This window comes from Alligator mississippiensis, chromosome 2 (assembly GCF_030867095.1).
Source record: "Alligator mississippiensis isolate rAllMis1 chromosome 2, rAllMis1, whole genome shotgun sequence".
NCBI lineage: Eukaryota > Metazoa > Chordata > Crocodylia > Alligatoridae > Alligator > Alligator mississippiensis.
The window spans coordinates 94,400,106-94,418,809 of record NC_081825.1 but is presented as its reverse complement, the minus strand read 5'-3'; the positions used below and the strand labels follow the sequence as shown (position 1 = coordinate 94,418,809).

At 42.9% G+C, this 18,704-nt stretch overlaps 1 protein-coding gene across 2 annotated transcripts in view; it reads left to right on the top strand.

Annotated features, from left to right (window-relative positions):
• The window catches only part of RBM46 (RNA binding motif protein 46), a 35,187-nt gene extending 19,424 nt beyond the window's left edge, over window positions 1-15,763 (top strand). For both annotated transcript variants that reach the window (XM_006264068.4, XM_019481469.2), the window contains one exon: window positions 14,546-15,763. In XM_006264068.4, the coding sequence (XP_006264130.1) occupies window positions 14,546-14,556 (11 nt within the window). In that variant the 3' untranslated portion in view covers window positions 14,557-15,763. The remainder of the gene's footprint in view (window positions 1-14,545) is intronic.
• Window positions 15,764-18,704: the final 2,941 nt, after the last annotated feature.

Sequence of the window (18,704 nt, the reverse complement as noted above, 5' to 3'; positions counted from 1 at the left end):
TTAATCAATAGCAAAATGTAAGGAAGTGGAGAAAAGTAAAGGAAAGTAATTATTTCCTCCAATCATTTTCCAATATGGTAATTATAGATATTAATTGTAACAATAATAGGAAATAGTAGACATACTAGGAAGCACGGTGAATATAGTCCTTGTGTAATTTAATAGTATCGTTTTAATCAGCCTATTCCTGATGTCAGGGTAATAAACAGGTTTACATTTGAAAGATACTATGCTGAGACTAGAGTTCCTTTTTTGTGTTTGAGGGAAAGCAAATTAAGTTTTCATCAAAGGCTCTGACACCCTTAGCTTTTTATCACATTGATGTGCAAAATAATTATTTTGTCAGTATATAAGGAAAAACTGATACAGACCTGCTAAAAATCCACAAAGTTCATCCATGCAATATATTATGTAAGATGACTACTATTGTCCTTTAGTATAAGGTATTGCATATTTTAAGTGCTATCAATTTTCTTACTTCCTTTATTTCAATTAACAGTGATATGATGATATGTACAATCCTGCTTAATAAGAGGCAGTACAATGTTTCACCACATGGTGTCACCTAAATATTTTGAAAACTAGCTAAGAACAGATATAGTAAATGTGATTTTGCTGGAGGGTAGCATAAAGTATTTTTTAAAGTTGATATAGGAATTATGCAAAATATGGTGGAGGACATCTAGAGGTGTTGTGTAAGTTGTACATCTATGAGTGTAAGTGTGCGAAAGACGATCTAAATCGGTCCAAATGCCAAGGATTCAGGGTACAGTATAGGAAAGTGCAAATTAAAAAAGGGGAACAAATAAAGCAGGAAAGAAAGTAAATGCACAGCAAAGGAAAGGACCACCTATTTCTTTAGTTTGAATCCATCTTCAACAAGAATTAGAATGTGTGTGTCTCTCTCTCTCTCTCTCTCTCTCAGCATTTGCCTTCAGTTCTGTTGGTGGGATCATTATTAGGTGTTACATGTTTCACCTGGCTAGGAAAACCTGAAATACTCCCAGCTGTCACCTTTGTAGATCTTTAACCATAATATGGATATAAAAAAGAGAGCATTTTTCTCAAAGAGCAATTTTTGTACTATGTTTTCATTCAGATATTGTTAGTAAGAGTTCCACTGCTTGGAGATTTTGCTTGCTCAGATTCATTAAGAATAAAAGGAAAGATATGCATTATAGTGATGGACTGGCCAAAGGCATGTATATGCATGGTTTGTTACAATCACTTGGTGTTAAACGAGGTCTAAACTCCTACTGATTACCTCCACACAAGTCTAAATGAGGGAGATCTGCAGACCAGTAGAAGGTACTTGTCCTCAGGCTCCACAACTGGTTTTGTTAGCAGATCTTATGGCCACAACCAGGAGGCAAGTATCTGTGCTTTCCTATCCTCAAACTATAAGTATGTTAAGCCACCTGTAGGGAACATTTGTCTGTGGCCTGGAATGACACACTTTGGGCAGAGGTAAGTGGGCACTAGGACCTACCCACAGCCAACACTTCTCCCTGTTGTGGCACAGGGAGAGTGCTCACAGCCAGACACCACTGAAGCCCCATGTCTGTGGGCCAGTTCAGGCCTACAGGCTATAGTTTGCCAGCTTCTGTGTTAAGCCATTTGTATCTACAGGTACTAGGTGTTGACAGCCAAGATGCTACTCTGCAGTATTGTATTAACTAATCTGAGGCAACAGATCTCTACTCTGAGGTCAGAGGCAAGTGATCCCATGGAAACGATAAAGGATTTTTGAGCCTAGCTGCTGTCTGGTTCAGCAGATCCATGTTACATTAAGGGCTAGTGATTCAGTATTCCTAGTCCAGCAGTCCCAAGAAGAGTCAATATGTGGTTGACATGTAATACTTCCAGGAGTTCTTGAGTCATAATATCACTTCGTAGATTTCCAGGATTTGTTAACATGAATGAGAGCAATACATGAGCTTTCCAATATTAAACGATGACTCCCTCCTCAGAGTGCCACTAGAGGGCATTAAAGAGTCCTTTGTTGAATAATGAACACGTCTTAAAAGTGCAAGCCTAATTTCTCTGAAGGATGCCTCTGAAATAGTTTCTCCAGCAATTATAGGTGTGCATAAAACTCTGTCCAGTAGTGCTTTTCCACTGCATCTGAAGGGGATGTGGAATCAAGATAAACCAAAATAAAAAAGGATTACTTAGATCCTTGAGCTGTCCCAAAAAGATGCATGAGAAGTTCATTTGAAATTCAGTTATTCTGAGTAGTTAAATCCTAACCTTATGGAGAGGAGCTGCAGAAAGGTTTTACACAGCTAAGTTAGTGGGCAAAAAATGGCAGACTAACTTCAGTGTTGACAAGTGCAAGGTAACCCATGGGGTGGGGGGAAGAATAACTTCAATTATACATACACAATGCTGGTTTCTGAACTAGCTGTTATGACTCGGGAAAGAGACTTTGGAGTCATTGCAGATATTCTTGAAAAACATCAGCTCATTTGGCACTGGCAACCAAAACTGCTGATTAAAATGGTTGGCATAATTAAGAAGGGAATTGAAAATACAACAGAAAGCATCATTCCATTTTACAAATCCATGATGTGCTCACATCTTGTATACTATATGCCAGTGATCCAAAACTTGCCCTCAGCATGACCTCATTTGTGACCCCATTTCCTCAGCATGACGTGTCAAACCACAGCTCCCTACCCCCCACCCCACACCTACCCTTCATTCCAGACGCAGCCTCTTGGCCCTGCTGGTGCCCCTCACTCCCAACCCGCAGTCTCCTGCCCTGCCCGCCACCCCCAGCAGCACCTGATCCCTGGCTGGCTCCCATGGGAGGCAGAAGCTGCTGCGGTCGGAGCACAGAGTCCTGCTCCCAACCCTGTCCCCTTCTCTGCAGGCAGCACAACTGAAGTGGAGCCTATGCTGAGGGGAGGATGTGGCCTGCCTGCTGCTGGCTCAGGGCTCCCCTCCCTGCTACCCTTCCCCCAGGGGCCTTTGCAGCCCATTAGGTGGGACCCAGTATGGGAGGGAGTGCCATGCTGCCATGGCCGCCAAGCTTAGGATGTGCCCCCTGCCCGGCAGCAGCGGGGGCACAACTCTGTGCTGCTGCTGCGCCTTATTTTGGCAGACATGGCAGCACAGTGCTCCCTCCCGCGCTGGGTCCCACCTGCTGAGTTCCATGGAGACAGCTCCTGCCCTGAGCTGGTCTGGCGCTGCTACAGTCCCCACCCTGCTGAGTGTGCAAAAATCTTGGGGGTGCATGTGTCCCCCCCCACCACATTATCTTGGACCCCTGGCCCCCTCCACCACCTTGCCTGTGCTCCCCCACCCCCAATCCTTTCTTGCCCTTTGCCCTCGTAGACTTACCTAGAGGGAGCTGCTCTCCACCACTGCTTGGTTGCCATATGCATGTGCAGGCACACATGCATGTGCCCCCCCCACCTCCGACTGCCCTTCCCTATTCCACCCAGTCCCTTGCAGGCGGGAACTCTGCCAACCTGCAAGGGGAAACCCACAGTTTCCTTCTTTTTTCTCCTTTAAAAGAGAAAATCCAATGTTTTCCATAGTGAACGGAAAACCCAGATCCCTGTTTATCGCAACCCCATCTACTGACGTTGCAATCTCATTTGAGGTCGCAACCCATAGTTTGGGAACTGCTGCTGTATACATGTCTGGTCTCCTCATCTCAGAAAAGGTGTGGTAGAATTAGGTAAGGTACAGAGAACAGCAACCAAGTTGATCAGGGTATGGAGCAATTGCTATAACAGCAGAGACTTAAAAAGGCTAGGCCTCTTCAGTTTGGAGTGGAGAAGGCTGAGGAGGGATATGAGGAGGTCTTTAAAATCATGCAGGGTATGGACAAAATGAGTAAGGAATGGTTACTTGCCAAGTGCCAGAATATTAGAAATTAGCAGGAGACAGGTTTACAACTAACAATAGAAAGTACTTTTTAATGAAGCATGCAGTTAACTTGTTTCATCATCCTTGTATCAAAGGGCTGCCACCACTGTTGAGTTACCTTGTGGAACTCATTGCCTCAGGAGATTGTAGAGGCAGATAGTATAGGCAGGTCCAAAAAGGGACTAAACAAATTAATGGATGACAGATCTATTATGAGCTATTAAACAGAATGGTCAGGGCTATATCCTTTGTTGTCTCTAAACCATCGATGGTGGATGCCATGGAGGCTAATGAACAGGGGATAGATTACGCTAGATAGACCCAATTTGTATGCTTGCTCTCTCTAAACAGTCAGGGACTGCACTAGTGTATGGCACAGGCCCTGCAGGCTGCACATTGCACAGGTGGGTGCTCTTCCACCCCACTGCACTGCGCATGTGGGCTTGTGCCCCTCTTCCCCCCCTGCACGTCATGTATAAGGGGGCAGGCATTGTGACACAGTGCCCCACCTTACCTTCAGCTCCCTGCTGGCTCCCCTGGGACACTGCATCACCCAGGGGCTCTGGTCTTCGGGCCTCCCTGGCACCACAGGTTGTGCCACACCTACCTTTGTGACTGTCAGGCGGCAAAAACAGGGGGAGGTGAGGGAATGCCCTAAGTCCATGGCTGCCACTGCAGTCAGAAGGGCAGTGGCAGCAGCAGCTGTGTGGGAGTCCATGGGCTGCATGTTAACCCCTTGTGGACCACCAGTTGGACAGTTCTGCTCTAAAGCATCCATTCCTGTCACTGTAGGACACAAGCCTATTTGTTACATAGTAACTTAGTGGGCCTATACACACCAGTAAACTATAAGCCCTCTTCTTTTGTTAGAGGTAGATCTCTAAGTGTGTAACAACAACATTCTTGGGATACAAAAGAGAAAATGGACTGGAGTGAAGGTCATGGGTTAATAATAAGGATTCTGAAGGGGAACACTGAGCAGAGAGCACTGGCTAGTGTCCATTCCACCTTGAACATATTCAGGGAGCCTGTGAATGCTGCCCATTGAAACTCTGGATACTTTCATAGAGGAGTGCTGAAAATAGCTTCATAGTCACCTGGGTTCCCCCAAGCCAGGGCTTCCTTTCTGGTTTGGTAGATGGTGAGATTGGCCAGAGCCAGGAAGAGGTTAACCTGGAGATCCTGAGATTGGGTGGGGCCACAGATTAGGAGCTTGTTAAAGAAAGGTGTGGAGAGAAGTGCAGCTAGAACCTCCAGAGGAGACAGCTGTAGGGACTACAGTTTGGCTCACTCAAGGTAAATGTGCATCAGGATCTCCCTCCATTGACAAAAGGGGCAGATGTTGGGGAGTATCGCTGAAGCACACCAGATACACTGGTGTCTTGTGTGATTAGGGTAAAATGCAGGCTGGTTCACTCAGGATTATGGCTGTTGCTGCTGTTGGATACTTAGCTAGATGGATCATTGGTCTGACTTCTTACGTTTTTATTTGTATTGGTTTTAGTCCCGTATCTCAACTATAATCTAATCTTGGGGACAGTGGAGAGAGGAATCATTGTTGCTATTGAGTTAGAAATGTAAGAGTGGAAACTGGCATAGAATCCTGCTTTCAGCCTTCACTGAGTATTTTGCTTTCCAAATTCAGATGCTGCCTGAGTTGCCTTTTCTTTGAGCATGGGTAGGGCCCCTCCATTTTTCTTTTTAAGGGATCTATTGTAAGAGCAAGGTGCACGAAACTCAGTTGACCTTGTCCAGTAAGGGTGGCAGACTGTTTGTTTTTCTATCACAGGCAATTCATCATATCTAGACAGACATGTTTTGAATGTTGCCAAGACTGATTTTTTGATAGATTAATCTGTTCACCTCATTTTTATGATATGATACAATATGATATTGAAGAACCTTAGAAAAGGACAGATATATATAATGCAATTCATCATATCCTTAAAGTCAGTTGAGTATGACTTTAAGAGACTTTAAGAAGCCAATCTCATTGGGTTCTGTGGAAAACACAGGAAATGTGCTAGTAAAAAATTATCTGATGCCCTCAAAAGTCATGCCTTTCTGGAGAGTTTGGTTGTGTAAAACAACCCCAGCTTTGTCTCTCTTTGAGGTGGTTGAAGAAAGACAGATTTTGAAAGGATCATTACATTTATGGTTCTTTGCAAGTGTCATTCACAAAGAAAGGCTCTGATGATAGCAGATCCTACAGATTTGGTAATTAATTCATATTTCTGTGAAAAATAGTATCGGAAGTAAACTAATTGGACCAATGTATTGGGTTTGAAGTAACCCATTTTACAAGCAGTGGGGGGAACCCCATGTTCCTGCAACCTTAGATACATATCTGTAGCGTTTAATATTCTTTATACTGTACAAATTGTATGATTTTTTTCCCTAAATAAATATCATTATAATGCATTTGGTTATTTGCATGCACACAGGAAGCTATTGTCTATGTGCTGATATATTAAAAATGAATCTATGCTTTCCTTGCTTCAATTTTGTAGTAATTTTTCAATTGCAGCATTTGTGCATTCAAATTTGGGCATGTAGTTAGTTAGATAGCTGGTGAGCTTTGTCTTCATTAACAAAAGAAGCCTATCCACAGATTTTGCATAGGACGTGTTATATAATTTTAAGTGACAGTACTGATCTGTTTTGGGCAGAAATGTCTTTTACTATCTCTATAATAGCATGATGAAGCTTTGAAGTGGGTACATACTATTGCCACAACTGTAATACAGTTTTTCTAAAAAATAATAATTGCCTTACTTTTTCAAGCAGAATCTGGGCCTCAGATTTTCGACTTTAGCCATGATTTTCCTGATTGTTGTCATTTTACTAAAATAAAAAATGTAATGTTTTGTATAATAAGTAGGGGTGTACCAATACATCCGTCCATATTGTATTGGCACCGATAAAAGGAAAATTGATGTTATTGGCTATTGGCTTATTTTGGCTGATGTGGCTGATAATGTTGCCAATAAATACTGCGTGCATGTGGTCAAGAATCCAGCCCAGCAGCTTGGAGAGCAGCGTCCGACTGGTAAGTCTGGGGAGTAAGGTGTGGGGGAGGGAAGGGGCTTGGCAGGAAAATCAAGACCTCTGTGGTGAGGGAGGGAATGGGGTTGGGGCTGGGGCTGGGGCAGGGGCAGGCACTGCCCAGCTGGGGTGTGGCAGGACAGAGCTGTGGGCAGCTTGTCCGGGGAGGGGGTGGAGAACGAGAGCAGCTCCTGTCGCTGCACACACCCCCAGGGAAGGCATGGGGGGGCATGTGCTCCCTGGGTTTGTGTGTGGGGCGCGGGTGGCCTGCCTGCTGCAGGCTTGGGGCCGAGGGCTGTGCTGGCCACTTTCTGGTGGGGTGGGCAACAGCAGTCCTGGGAGGGGGACTACGGTGAATTTTGGGGTGGCTATAGCCTCTCCTTTAGCTCCCCCCAGCACTGTCACCTCCTGCCCCACCCTGCCCACCCCAAGCACAGCCCCGGTCCAGCCCCCCCACCAGTAAGAGGCTGCCACCATCCCTGTCCTCAAACCCACAGCAGGCAGCCCACCCTTGCCTCATGCATAGATCCAGGGCTTCCTATGCCTTCCCCAGAGGTGTGCATCTTGGGGAGAGCCACCCACCTTCCCACCCTCCTGTGCCTCCCAGATGAGCCGCCTGTGGCTCCATCCGATGCCCTGCCCCCTGTCCCAGCTGGGCAGTGCCTGCCTCTGCCCCAGCCCTACTTCCTTCCTTACCATAGAGGCCTCAAATTGCCTCCACCCCATGCCCCTTCCCCCCACAGACTTACCAGCTGGATGGTGCTCTCCAAGCTGCCAGGCTGCATATTGGCAATTAGATCAGTATCATCCAATATGGCTGGTTAATAATCGGCCATCGGTTTCGGCCCAAAGAGTCTTTATCGGTGCACTCCTAATAATTAATATTCTTAACCTTTAAAACTGAATCATTAACAAGTCCTAGATGATTCTGTATAACTAAACATTTACCAGTTTTTTATACACTGTGGTCACACTTTTATGTGTATACTTTTATATGCATGTCTCATCTCTTTCTAGAAATATTTACCTTCAGTAGTTTTGAATTGCTACAGGTAGCATCACAGACTGTATTTATTCTTTTATCTATATATCATTACACCTCTAGTAATCAAGGAGTAAATCCAAGTAATTAGTTGGTACACATGTTTGTTTCATACTTTTCTTTGCATTTGAAATATGAAATACCATACTTGGAGAAAATTCTGGTGGAAAATAAGTTATTTTTAATGAGGTTGACTTTATGTTCACTAGTAGGATTAAGCTTCTTAATTTTCATTAGTTTGATATGGTTTCATCCCTTCTAGTTTTTCTGGTGCAGCCACTGTGTGAGGACACAAGCTCTGATATTTTTTGTACCTCTTTACTTGCCTCCTTCTAGAATTTTGCCACAATTTGAATCTTTAAAAATGCAGAAGAGTCCCCTTAGGGATATACTCATTGTTAGTAAGTGGTAACCATCATGTTTCTCCAGGAAGAAGGCTTTGCATTTGCAACGTTGTCTAGTTTCATCCCAGCTATACAGGTGGTCCAATAAAAGATAAATCATCACTTAAAAAATCCTTACCTCTTACATAATTCCTGGACCATCATGGCTACATCATCACTCTAACACTGTCATTTCCAGGTAGTATTTTTTTTTTACTATATGAGGATTTGATAATCTCATCATTGAAAGATCTTTATGTGCCCAACAATCTGTGTCTTTCATTGGTTATCACAAACTTAATAATCCTACATCATTGATATTTTGGTGAAGGATTCCTGAATGATATAAGCAAGGTGAGTTTGCCTCCTTTCAATATTTTATAGAGTACTTATAAAATGTATGTTGTTATTTTGTATAGTGGAGACTTATTTGAATTTTTTCTCCCAGTGTTCCCAAAATCTTATTCTGATAACCAACTGAAATTAGAGTCATTAGGCAAGTATTTAAACCATTCATAGTTCAAACTAAGGATTTTCCCAGTAGTTTAAATAAATTGAAAATCTTGTAGAAGCAGTAACACATTGTTTAGTCATAACAGGACATTTCTGTTCAAATATGGTCTAAGAAGTGAAGTGAAGAGCAAAGTACTGTACAAGAAATGTAGATATTATTGCACAGCTTACTTTTTCGAAGGTTATTGTGTTTTTTCCTTTTTTATGTTGCAACAATAATGTGGCTAGCAGACCTCTACCTGTGCGATTCTTCTGAAAATTGGAACTCTTTTTTTTTTAATTAATCTCTCTGTTAACCCTATTTTTCTTACAGAATTGTGGATCATATTTAGTAATAATACCTAAGGGCCAAATATTAATACTTTTTTACACTTGGAGTAGTGTTTGGCTTCACAAATAACCCATTTGATTTCAGTGGAACCGTTACCTACTCATGAATAAGGATGTCAAATCAGGCCTGTGATGTATTTTTCATGGCAAGTGTGAAAGTTTACACCACATCTATCAAATCAAAATCCTGTCCACTTTATGTCAGAATATATATTTAGAATTCTTAAAACATATTTCTCTTTCGTTCTCTTCTGTCTGTACTGAGAGGATGATACATCTTTTGTGAAAGTAGTGGAGACAGAAAGAAACTGAAACTTCAGGAAACTTCCCTGCGTAGAATGCACTGGAAATCTCATATATTCAGTTATTTTCTGTCTTCACAGGAGACAGTGATATTACAATTTTGCCATTTCTTTTTGTTTCAAGAAAAGTATTGTCCATCTTGCTTGCTAGTGTCCTCCAGCAGGGCTTATTTTCCTCCAGCTATACCAGGAGTTGATTTTATTAATTTTTGTATAATCAGATTACTCTAAATGAGCTACCCCAAAAATGAACCTTGTAGCCATTGTAGGGAACTAGAAATCCATTTATTGTTTTGACTGCTTAATGAGCATTGAGAACAAATTTTGTTGTCATTGGCAATATTGTAGAAGTGAGATTTTGATTTCCCTATGGGTAGTGTTCCGCATTTTCAATTTTTACCACTTTACATTGATCAATTCCCTGATTATTTGTGAAGTGGTTCCGTTTTTACTGATTTACACCCGTTTTTCAGTTCAAATCCCTGGTAACTGGCACAAGTGGGGAATGGCCCATTTCCCACTCATGCAGTTAACAGGGATTTGAACTGAAAAACAGGTGGTGCTGGTAAGCTAAAAGTGCTGCTGTGCTGGTTACCTGAGTCACAGTTTTCCGGACGGATGTGGTGGGGGGAGGGTGGGTGGTGGCTGCATGCAGAGTTGGGGGCAAGGGTTGGCGGGGGCTGGGGAAGGGCGGCTGAAGCTTCTGCCTGGGGGCACAGGACTCCTGGCTGTGCCCCAGGCAGGCCACAGGAATTGCTCCTGGGGCAGGTGGGTCTGAACTATACCCCAGGCTGCTGCAGCAGGGCGAGGAGCACAAACGTAGCCAGGGAAGAAAGGCAGAGCCATGTGCTTCCTGCCACTGATTTGTGGGCATGTGTCCCCAGAAAAAGCCTGGCCTAGGCCCAGGCCCCACAGCACGCAGCCCTCCCAGGGGGCGCATAGCAGCGAGAGCCGCTCCCCCCTCCGCACCACATTCACTGACAGCTCTCTCCGCTATGCTCCTGCTGCAGCTCTGGGAGCAGCTGACGGTCTGTGCTGCACCTCTTTCCCTGCCCTTCTCTAGTCCCAGCCTTCTTCCCTCCCTCACTGCCGATTTTTCCCTGATTTCAACTGATTTTTTTTCCTTTTCTTCCTTCTATCCTGATTTCATCCCGCTTTTTATGTTTAGATGATAAACCCCGAAAAATTCCCAGATTTTTTTTTTTTTAAATAAAAACTGAGAATGCAGAACAATACCCATAGGCCAGTAATCCACCCTGTGATCCACCCATTATAAGGCCCTCCATATATGGATCTCCTTTCTACATTCAGAAAAGGAGGGGACTGTTTTTCTGGCAGTGCTCATGCCAGAAGTCATAATGTAAGGGTCTTGAAGAAAGAAGACATGTCATGGTCTTCTGGATCCACATTTTACCAAAACAAGCAGTATGAAAAAACCTGTAGAAACTTTTTATAGATCTCAGAAGCCTCTACAGCTGAGGGTGGAATCCATGACATTGTAGCAATGGGACCTTACTTTCTGAGAATAGAGAGGAGGCACAATGGGTAAATATGACGATTCATGGTTTTCTTAAGAATCCTGGGGAATCTTCCAGGTTTGTAGATGGCTGTTCCATGAGGGAAGAACACTGGGTGCTGATAGACACACAGCTCCCCGCTATAACTCATGTCACTTTGCAGGGAGTACCATGAGTTACAGCAATCTCCCGAACCCAACAGACATTCGCTGTTAGGTCTCAGGGTTTGGGGGATTGAGACACAGTTTAGAGTGTCTGCAAGTCTGTAGCTGCTGCCCCCTAGCCCTCCCCCTCTCCTCTCCTCCCCTCCCCCTTCCCATCTCCGGTGCTGTCTTCAGAACTGGAGGTGGGGAAGCTGGGAAAACCCCATAGGGAACTCCCTCCCCTCCCGTCTCCCTCTCCCATTCTGATGACAGTGTTGGGAGCTGGGCTGGGCTGCATCAGCTGAGCCCTGCTCCCAGCGCAGGCCAACACAAGTTAGTAAAGGCATTCTGCTTTGGAGCATCTTAATCTGAATCCTCATGTAACGAGGGTTCAGATTGCGGGATCTGGCCCTTTTAAAGTGCTGTGCAGCCATACATTTGTGTTTGGTCACGGCTGTAGAGTGCTTCAGGGCGCCAATCGCGCGACAAAATGTCACGTGTCAGTGCCCTTTGTTTCTCCCTGACCACCTTCTCCCCATCTCCCACCATCAAACAATTCATTTCCACTCTGCCCACCTATCCAGCTTGTCCAGGTCCACTTGGATCTGCATCTTATCCCCTAGTGTGACTGCTTTTCCCTATAACTTAGTACCATCTGTAAACTTGGCCAGTGTGCTTTCCAAATCCTCATCTAAATCACTGATAAAGATGTTGAACAGCACAGGGCCCAGAACTGAACCCTGTGGGACACCACTGGCCACCTCCCACCAGGATAATACAGAACCATTCCACTAACACTCTCTGCGTATGACCCCTTAGCCAGTTCCCAACCCACCTGACCGTGGACTCTGCCAGCCCACAATCCCCGTTTGTTTTTATAAGAGCATCATGGGAGACCATATCAAAGGCCTTTTAAAAATCCAAGTATATGACATCAACCGTGTCTCCCACATCTAAGCGGTTTGTTACTTGATTATAGGAGGAGACAAGGTTGTTCAGACATGACCTGCCCATAACGAAACCTTATTAGTTATCCTTCAGCACCATGCCTTCTGCCAGTCTCTCACAAATGGACTTTTTGATAATTTTTTCCAAAATGTTATCCAGTATCAAGGTTAAACTGAACAGCCTATAGTTTCCTGGATCCTCTCTTCTCCCCTTCATCAAGATTGGCATAACAAGTCTTCTAGGACCTCTCCTGAGCACTATGATTCTTCAAATACCTTGACCAGCAGTCCCAACAAATTGCATCAGCACTCTTGGGTGTAGTCCATCTGGTCCTTCTGACCTGAAGACATTCAGTCACGCTAAGAGCTCCCTCACCAGTTCAACACTGACCATTGGTTGGCAGTTGCACCCTCCGCATCCATCCAGTATCTGACCAGGTGGGTGACCACTATTTGCATGCAGGAAAACCAACGCAAAGTACCGTATGTTCGCGCATATACCCTGCCCACGGGTATAAGTCGCACCCACGTATAACCCACGGAAAATTGTATTTTTGTAAATAAGTCTGTGTATATGCCGCACATGTATATTCCCCGCAGCGGTGTATACACGGGGAGGCGGTGCAGCCCGGCCTGCCCCGACAGCAGCGGCACAGCCCGGCCTGCCCGGGCCCAGCGGGGAGGCGGTGCGGCGCAGCCCAGCCCACCCTGGCCCTGGCCCTGGCCCCCGTGGCAGCGGTGGCACAGCCCGGCCTGCCTGGGCCCAGCGGGGAGGTGGTGCAGCCTGGCCTGCCTGGGCCCCGCGGGGAGGTGGTGCTGCCGGGCCCCCCGGGGGGGCGGCACTGCCGGCCCCCGCGGCAGCGGCAGCACAGCCCGGCCTGCCCAGGCCCAGTGGGGAGGCAGTGCAGCCCACTGCAGCCCCCGCGGCAGCGGAAGCACAGCCCACCCCAGCCCCCGCGGCAGTGGCCCCCACGGCGGCGGGGGTGCAGCCTGGCCTGCCTGGGCCCAGCAGGGAGGCGGCGCAGCCCACCCTGGCCCCCATGGCAGCGGCGCAGCCCGGCCTGCCTGGGCCCAGCCGGGAGGCAGCCTGCCTCGGCCCCCTGCGGCAGTGCAGCCAGCCCCCGCAGCAGTGGCAGTGCAGCCCAGCCTGCCCATGCCCAGCGGGATAGGTGGCACAGCCAGCCCCAGCCCTGGCCCCCCACGGGGGAAAAAAGTCCATGGATAGCCCGCACCCCTGTATAGCCTGCACCCATCCCATCCATTTTTTTTGTAAAACGCGTATACCCCGCGGGATATATGCGCAAAAATATTGTATTCATTAAAGAGTTCAGCTTTCTCCTGACTGTCTGTTATCAGCTCTCCTGTCCCATTTTGCAAGTGTCCCACATTTCCCTTGGTCTTCCTCCTGCTTCCTATATAAGAAATATGCGAGAAGCAAGGATTGTTTTTTGGTGATATCTTTTATTGGACCAACTGCATAGTCAGGGCAGCTTGAAATTCGAAATATCACGTATTTATTTTCTTTTGAGGCTTTTAATAGAGATTCCCAGGGTTTCACAAACTTCAAGTAGGGGTAACATCAACTTGAAGATTCAGTTATTCTCTGTCACCACCGCTTACAGACAGGGAACATAACCTCCATCTGGACCCGTGTAGGACAATTTGGAGGAAATAAACAGGTAAGAAATCCAGACTTAGTGATAAAGGGCCAGATCCATCCCTGTCATAATTTGACTTCAGTGAGGTTGTACTAATAAGTAAACTGGCACAGTTTCTTTCACTGATATAAGGCCAATTTGTCATCCAGACACTTCACTCCAGAACTTCAGGAACAGTCCCACTGATTTCATTGTGGCTACTGACAATATTGGCAGAATTTGACACACCAAAAGAACGTGTTAAGGATGTGTTTTTAATATATGTAGTACTAATAGTGCGGGAAAAGTTGTTAATATCAAATTGTACGATGTCCAATGAAATATATAATTAATTGAAATTAATGTAAACCTTTGGGCTGCTATACAGTATAAATAATAAATTATTTTTTTATTAGGAAGTGTTATATTAAAGTCCATTTAAAGGTTCAGAGCAAGGCAATATATATGTACAAATAAGGTAATGAAAATATTGATGGTTAGAAAAGGCTGGCAACCAGATGTCAGACTTTTTTAGTTAGTCTGTGCAAAAGATCTTAATGATTTTGAATCAGGTTTTGAGCTGAGAACTTTGTAGGCCCAAAGGTTGTCTGAATAGGGCCCAGTGAAGGATCTAGACCTTTCTAAACTCATAATTTATTGATGTATATGCTTTTTCTACTTTCAGTCATAAATATTATTACTTGTGGAAAAAATACATTTGTGAAGATCTTTTAGGATCATTGCTGGAAAATTAAATGTTCTAATAATTACCATTTTTAAATTTCTTCTATTTTTTTTCTTAACTAGGTCCTTTCTGATGTTCCTTGAGCTTACTCTACTGCTGTTCTTGTTCCTGTTGGCTAAACATTTATTCTCATTGACTTCATTACATTAATACTTGCAAAAAACCAGAGGTACATCATTTACAGTATTAAGAAGCTACAGCAGTGCAAACATTAGTTTCACCTTAAACTGCCTTATTATTTGCGGTTCCTTAAGGGGATGGAAAATATCCCATGCTTGTTGGAAGCCAGAAGGTTGTCTTTATTTTTATTTTTCCTACAGCCAGTGGTGCGCCCTGTCTCGTTTTGAGCCATTTTGAAGAGCATAGTTGAGTGTTTGGAAAACTCAGAATTTATGACCATAAAAGGAAAAGAATAACACTGTGTCGTACAGGGGAATTATTAAACAATAAAATATCAGTGTTTGTTGGTTAATGATTTAGCACAGTATATGTATTTTAAACAGTTGTCTTTAAAGATTAGTAAAATACATTGTTTAAATGTATATATTATAGTTACTGTTTAAAATGGTTTTTGTTTTGAAGAGGTATTTGTTGAAAATATATTACAGGTAATACTTTAAACTGGTAAGTGAACTCAGAGTCAATAAAAGATAAGATTTTCAGTAGTATTCAGATAAAACATTAGTAAAACTATACACTTACAACACCTACCTCCCACATTTCTAAAATACTGAGGAGAGAATTGTTTCCCTTGCAAACGATAATTGTTAGACAAAATGAAAATGCACTTCTACTACTCTTTATTCAAGAGATAAAATGATTACATTTCTATGCCAAATATAATTTGAAAAAATTAGTATGGTAGCAAGATAAACCACAGTTTTGTTTTTGAAAAGTTAGTAAAGTACAAATCGAATTTTTCACTTAAAAGTATTTCCAGTAAAAGATCTTATGCTGGTGCAATGCTACATTAATGGGAGGCAGGCATTTTAATAGTTTTATGTCACATGCCACTAAAACAGTTTTTTTTAAAGATGATTAATGATCAGCACAGTGCTGGCTGAATTGCTGGTATCATAATGTGTGGACTTAAATAAATTAGAAAGTGGTTCTTGTGTTTCAGTCCATTGTGTCTCACTGAATTAAATCTCCTTTGGTAAACATACATACACTGTAACTGTTCATATTTTTATTAACTGACTACAATTTTCCTCACAGCTCAGTAAATAACATTTCCCCTGTTAGTGTCACACAGTCTTCCAGGACAGTCAGTGTTCATCCATACACATCAAGGCCTTATTCTTATCTAAACTATCCCATCACCAACAGTCCTGCTTGCTTATGGCAGCTATGAACTATATATCAAGAACTATATATCTCTAATCAGGCCTCATTCTTCTGAAGAAATAACTTTTAATATTAAAAGTTTAATTTTAAAAATGCAGTTTTAGTATTTAATTGGATCTACACAATTTATTTTGATGAGAAAAATTGTATTTCTTCCTATATAGTGAACTTTTTCATGTAGTGTGGTAAAGTGCTTACATTTGCTGAATTTGTCAAAAGATAAAGTTCAATAAAAGTTTGTGTTTTTTCTTGCCATGAAAATAGATTGATCTCTTTTTCAATATGGCACATCTAATCTGTTCACATTTCCTGGTCAAAGTATGGGCCAGTTACTTTGCTTTATATCTTAATTACTTTGCTTTATATTTTAATCTGTGCCAACATTGATTGGAATCTTGCTACCAAGGATCACTTTTTGTATTGGAGACTAGAAATATTATTTAACTGTGAAGAAACATTATGTAGCTAGAAAATGATGTAAAGGGAAGATTTTAAGAAACTTATTTTATTTAACTCCAAAAAAATTACAGTTTACTATTGTGGTCCTTTGCATATTTTAGTTGAATGCTGGTTTTAGGAATAGAGTAAATTATCTTTAATTTGTGATGTTAATTTAGTTACAGTTAAAATTGTTAAACTCTACTTGTTTTATATTAGCTGTATAGTATAATTCTGTTTGAAATACATGTTGTGATGTTTCTTAATGTTAAAATCATGGGTTGTTTAATTTCTGTGCTTGAACTCAAACATTTTGACATTAAATTTATGCTGTTTATGAAAGTATTTGTTTGGTGTTCATATGTTATTTTTAGAATATGCAACATTATTGATAATTTTAGTTTCAGACTGGAGATTGTTTTTTGAGCCTCATTTTTGTTCTAGTTGAGGTGGTAGCAAAACCTGTATTGATTTCAGGGAAGGGAAGATATGATCCTGAAGCCCCAGTTCAACAAAACAGCATGCTTTTCTGAGTAAGAATGGGCTTAAGCAAATACTTCAGTGCTTTGCTCAATTGAGACAAATTATGTTTTTTACAGAAAGAGATAAATAGACTAGCTCGATCTGGCTCTGTGTGCTGTATGGGAGGCACAGTGCCAGTCCATGCAGCTCCCCAGGGACATTGCCCTTGGCACAAATCTGCCACACTGCCTCAGTGCATGGGGCAGGTGCCACTTGCCACTATGTGGATATCAGTGGCTTGATCAACAGGTACTGCAGTGGTGGCTACTTTTGCTCTGCCTCCCACTCCTTGCCCCTCCCTTCCCCCCCAGCCAAAGGTAGTGCCTGGGGAATCTGACCTTTTCCTACTACCTTCCCCACCACCTCCTCTTTACATTACTGGAGCTTCTTGCACATTGGGAAATTTGGCAGTGCAGAGGCAATGTTAATTGCCACCAGAATCATGGCAGTTAAGCTGTCACTGCTCACCTGCCACCAAATTTCCAAACTGATAGAGAGCCCCATGGACTGGATGACAAGGCGTTGTGAGCTAGATCTGTCTTGTGGTCTGGAGGTTGACTATGACTGGACTATTTCTTTAACTCGACAGGTTATTGTGTGTCACTGATGAAAGGTTAAGTGTAGCCCAACCTCAGTACTCTTGTTTCTTTGGTCAGTAAAGCATAAAATATTTCATGGAGGTAATTATAATGATTAACATTTATTTTTTTTTTCATTTCGGGAGAAGCAGTGATGGCTCGTAAACAAATTAAGAGTTTAAGTAAAAAAAGAGTTTTGGCACAAATCCAAAGAAAAAGTACTTTGCCTTAAAATATATTTTTTCAGTATTTTTCAAAGAATGAGATGGATATCTTTGCACAGGGGTTTTCAGATTCTGGAGTCCAGATTTCTTAATTTTATCTACAATTTGTAATCTTTCAGGTGTCTTAGATTAGCCTCTCAGTATTTGAATCATTTTTATGATAATCTTGTTAGCACACAAACAGTATTTAAGCAATCAACTTGGCATATAAAAATACTAAATTTTGTACGTATGTAGGAAACCCATATTTTTCTTAGAAGTTGATAATATCTTTATTACTACCTTTTACAAATCCTTCCCTTTAAGAAAAGTATTCTATAGTACTAGATTTTTACCTATTTACAGCATTGTGTACAAAGGTATAGAATACTTTGTATTACCTTAACATAAAGGGAAATTTGCCTCTGTATAGTAGAAGGGCCCTATCATGTATTAAGAATTATTGGCTGTGAAGGCAGATCAGAAGCAAAAAGGATATGTTTGGTTTTCATATAAATAGAATGGTCAGCTGAGGAGTAATGGGATTCATGACTGCTCTACCTACTCTAGGAGGGTTGGGTTATGAATTACTCTTATGTGTAGCCTATAGGATAGAATAAGATATGGGGATTACATTGCAGCCATGTGGCATCTTAGGTTTGAGGGATTTATCCTATGTATTCTGAAAAAAGTTAGCAGGCTGAGGTCTAGCCTGAAGTTCTTGTGGGAAACAAATTTGTGGCGTTCAATGTGAGCATGTTTTGCTGTAAGTAGTTAATGTAAATAGTTTCATAAGTAGGACATTTAGATGTCTTTTTAACCCCAGAGGAAGGTGGGGATCTGGGCCTAACAATATGTTTCATTTTATTGGGTGTGTGTTACTCCCTGTGTTAACTATTACAGTTTTATAGCAGCTTTATTGCAAGGGTGGATGGCTGACTGTACTGGAGGAGAAAGAGTGAGGCTCTGAGAGTACTGGGGGGAAGAGTAGAGAAAGAGTAGTCCTAGGGAGGATGGAGTGGAGTCCAAGGAAGGACAGAGGGAACTGCAGTGGCACAGCACAGGCTTCTTGAAGATGAGTAGTGTGTTGTGCTATTGGAACACTGGCACCCTGACAGCACCCTCCCTCCCCT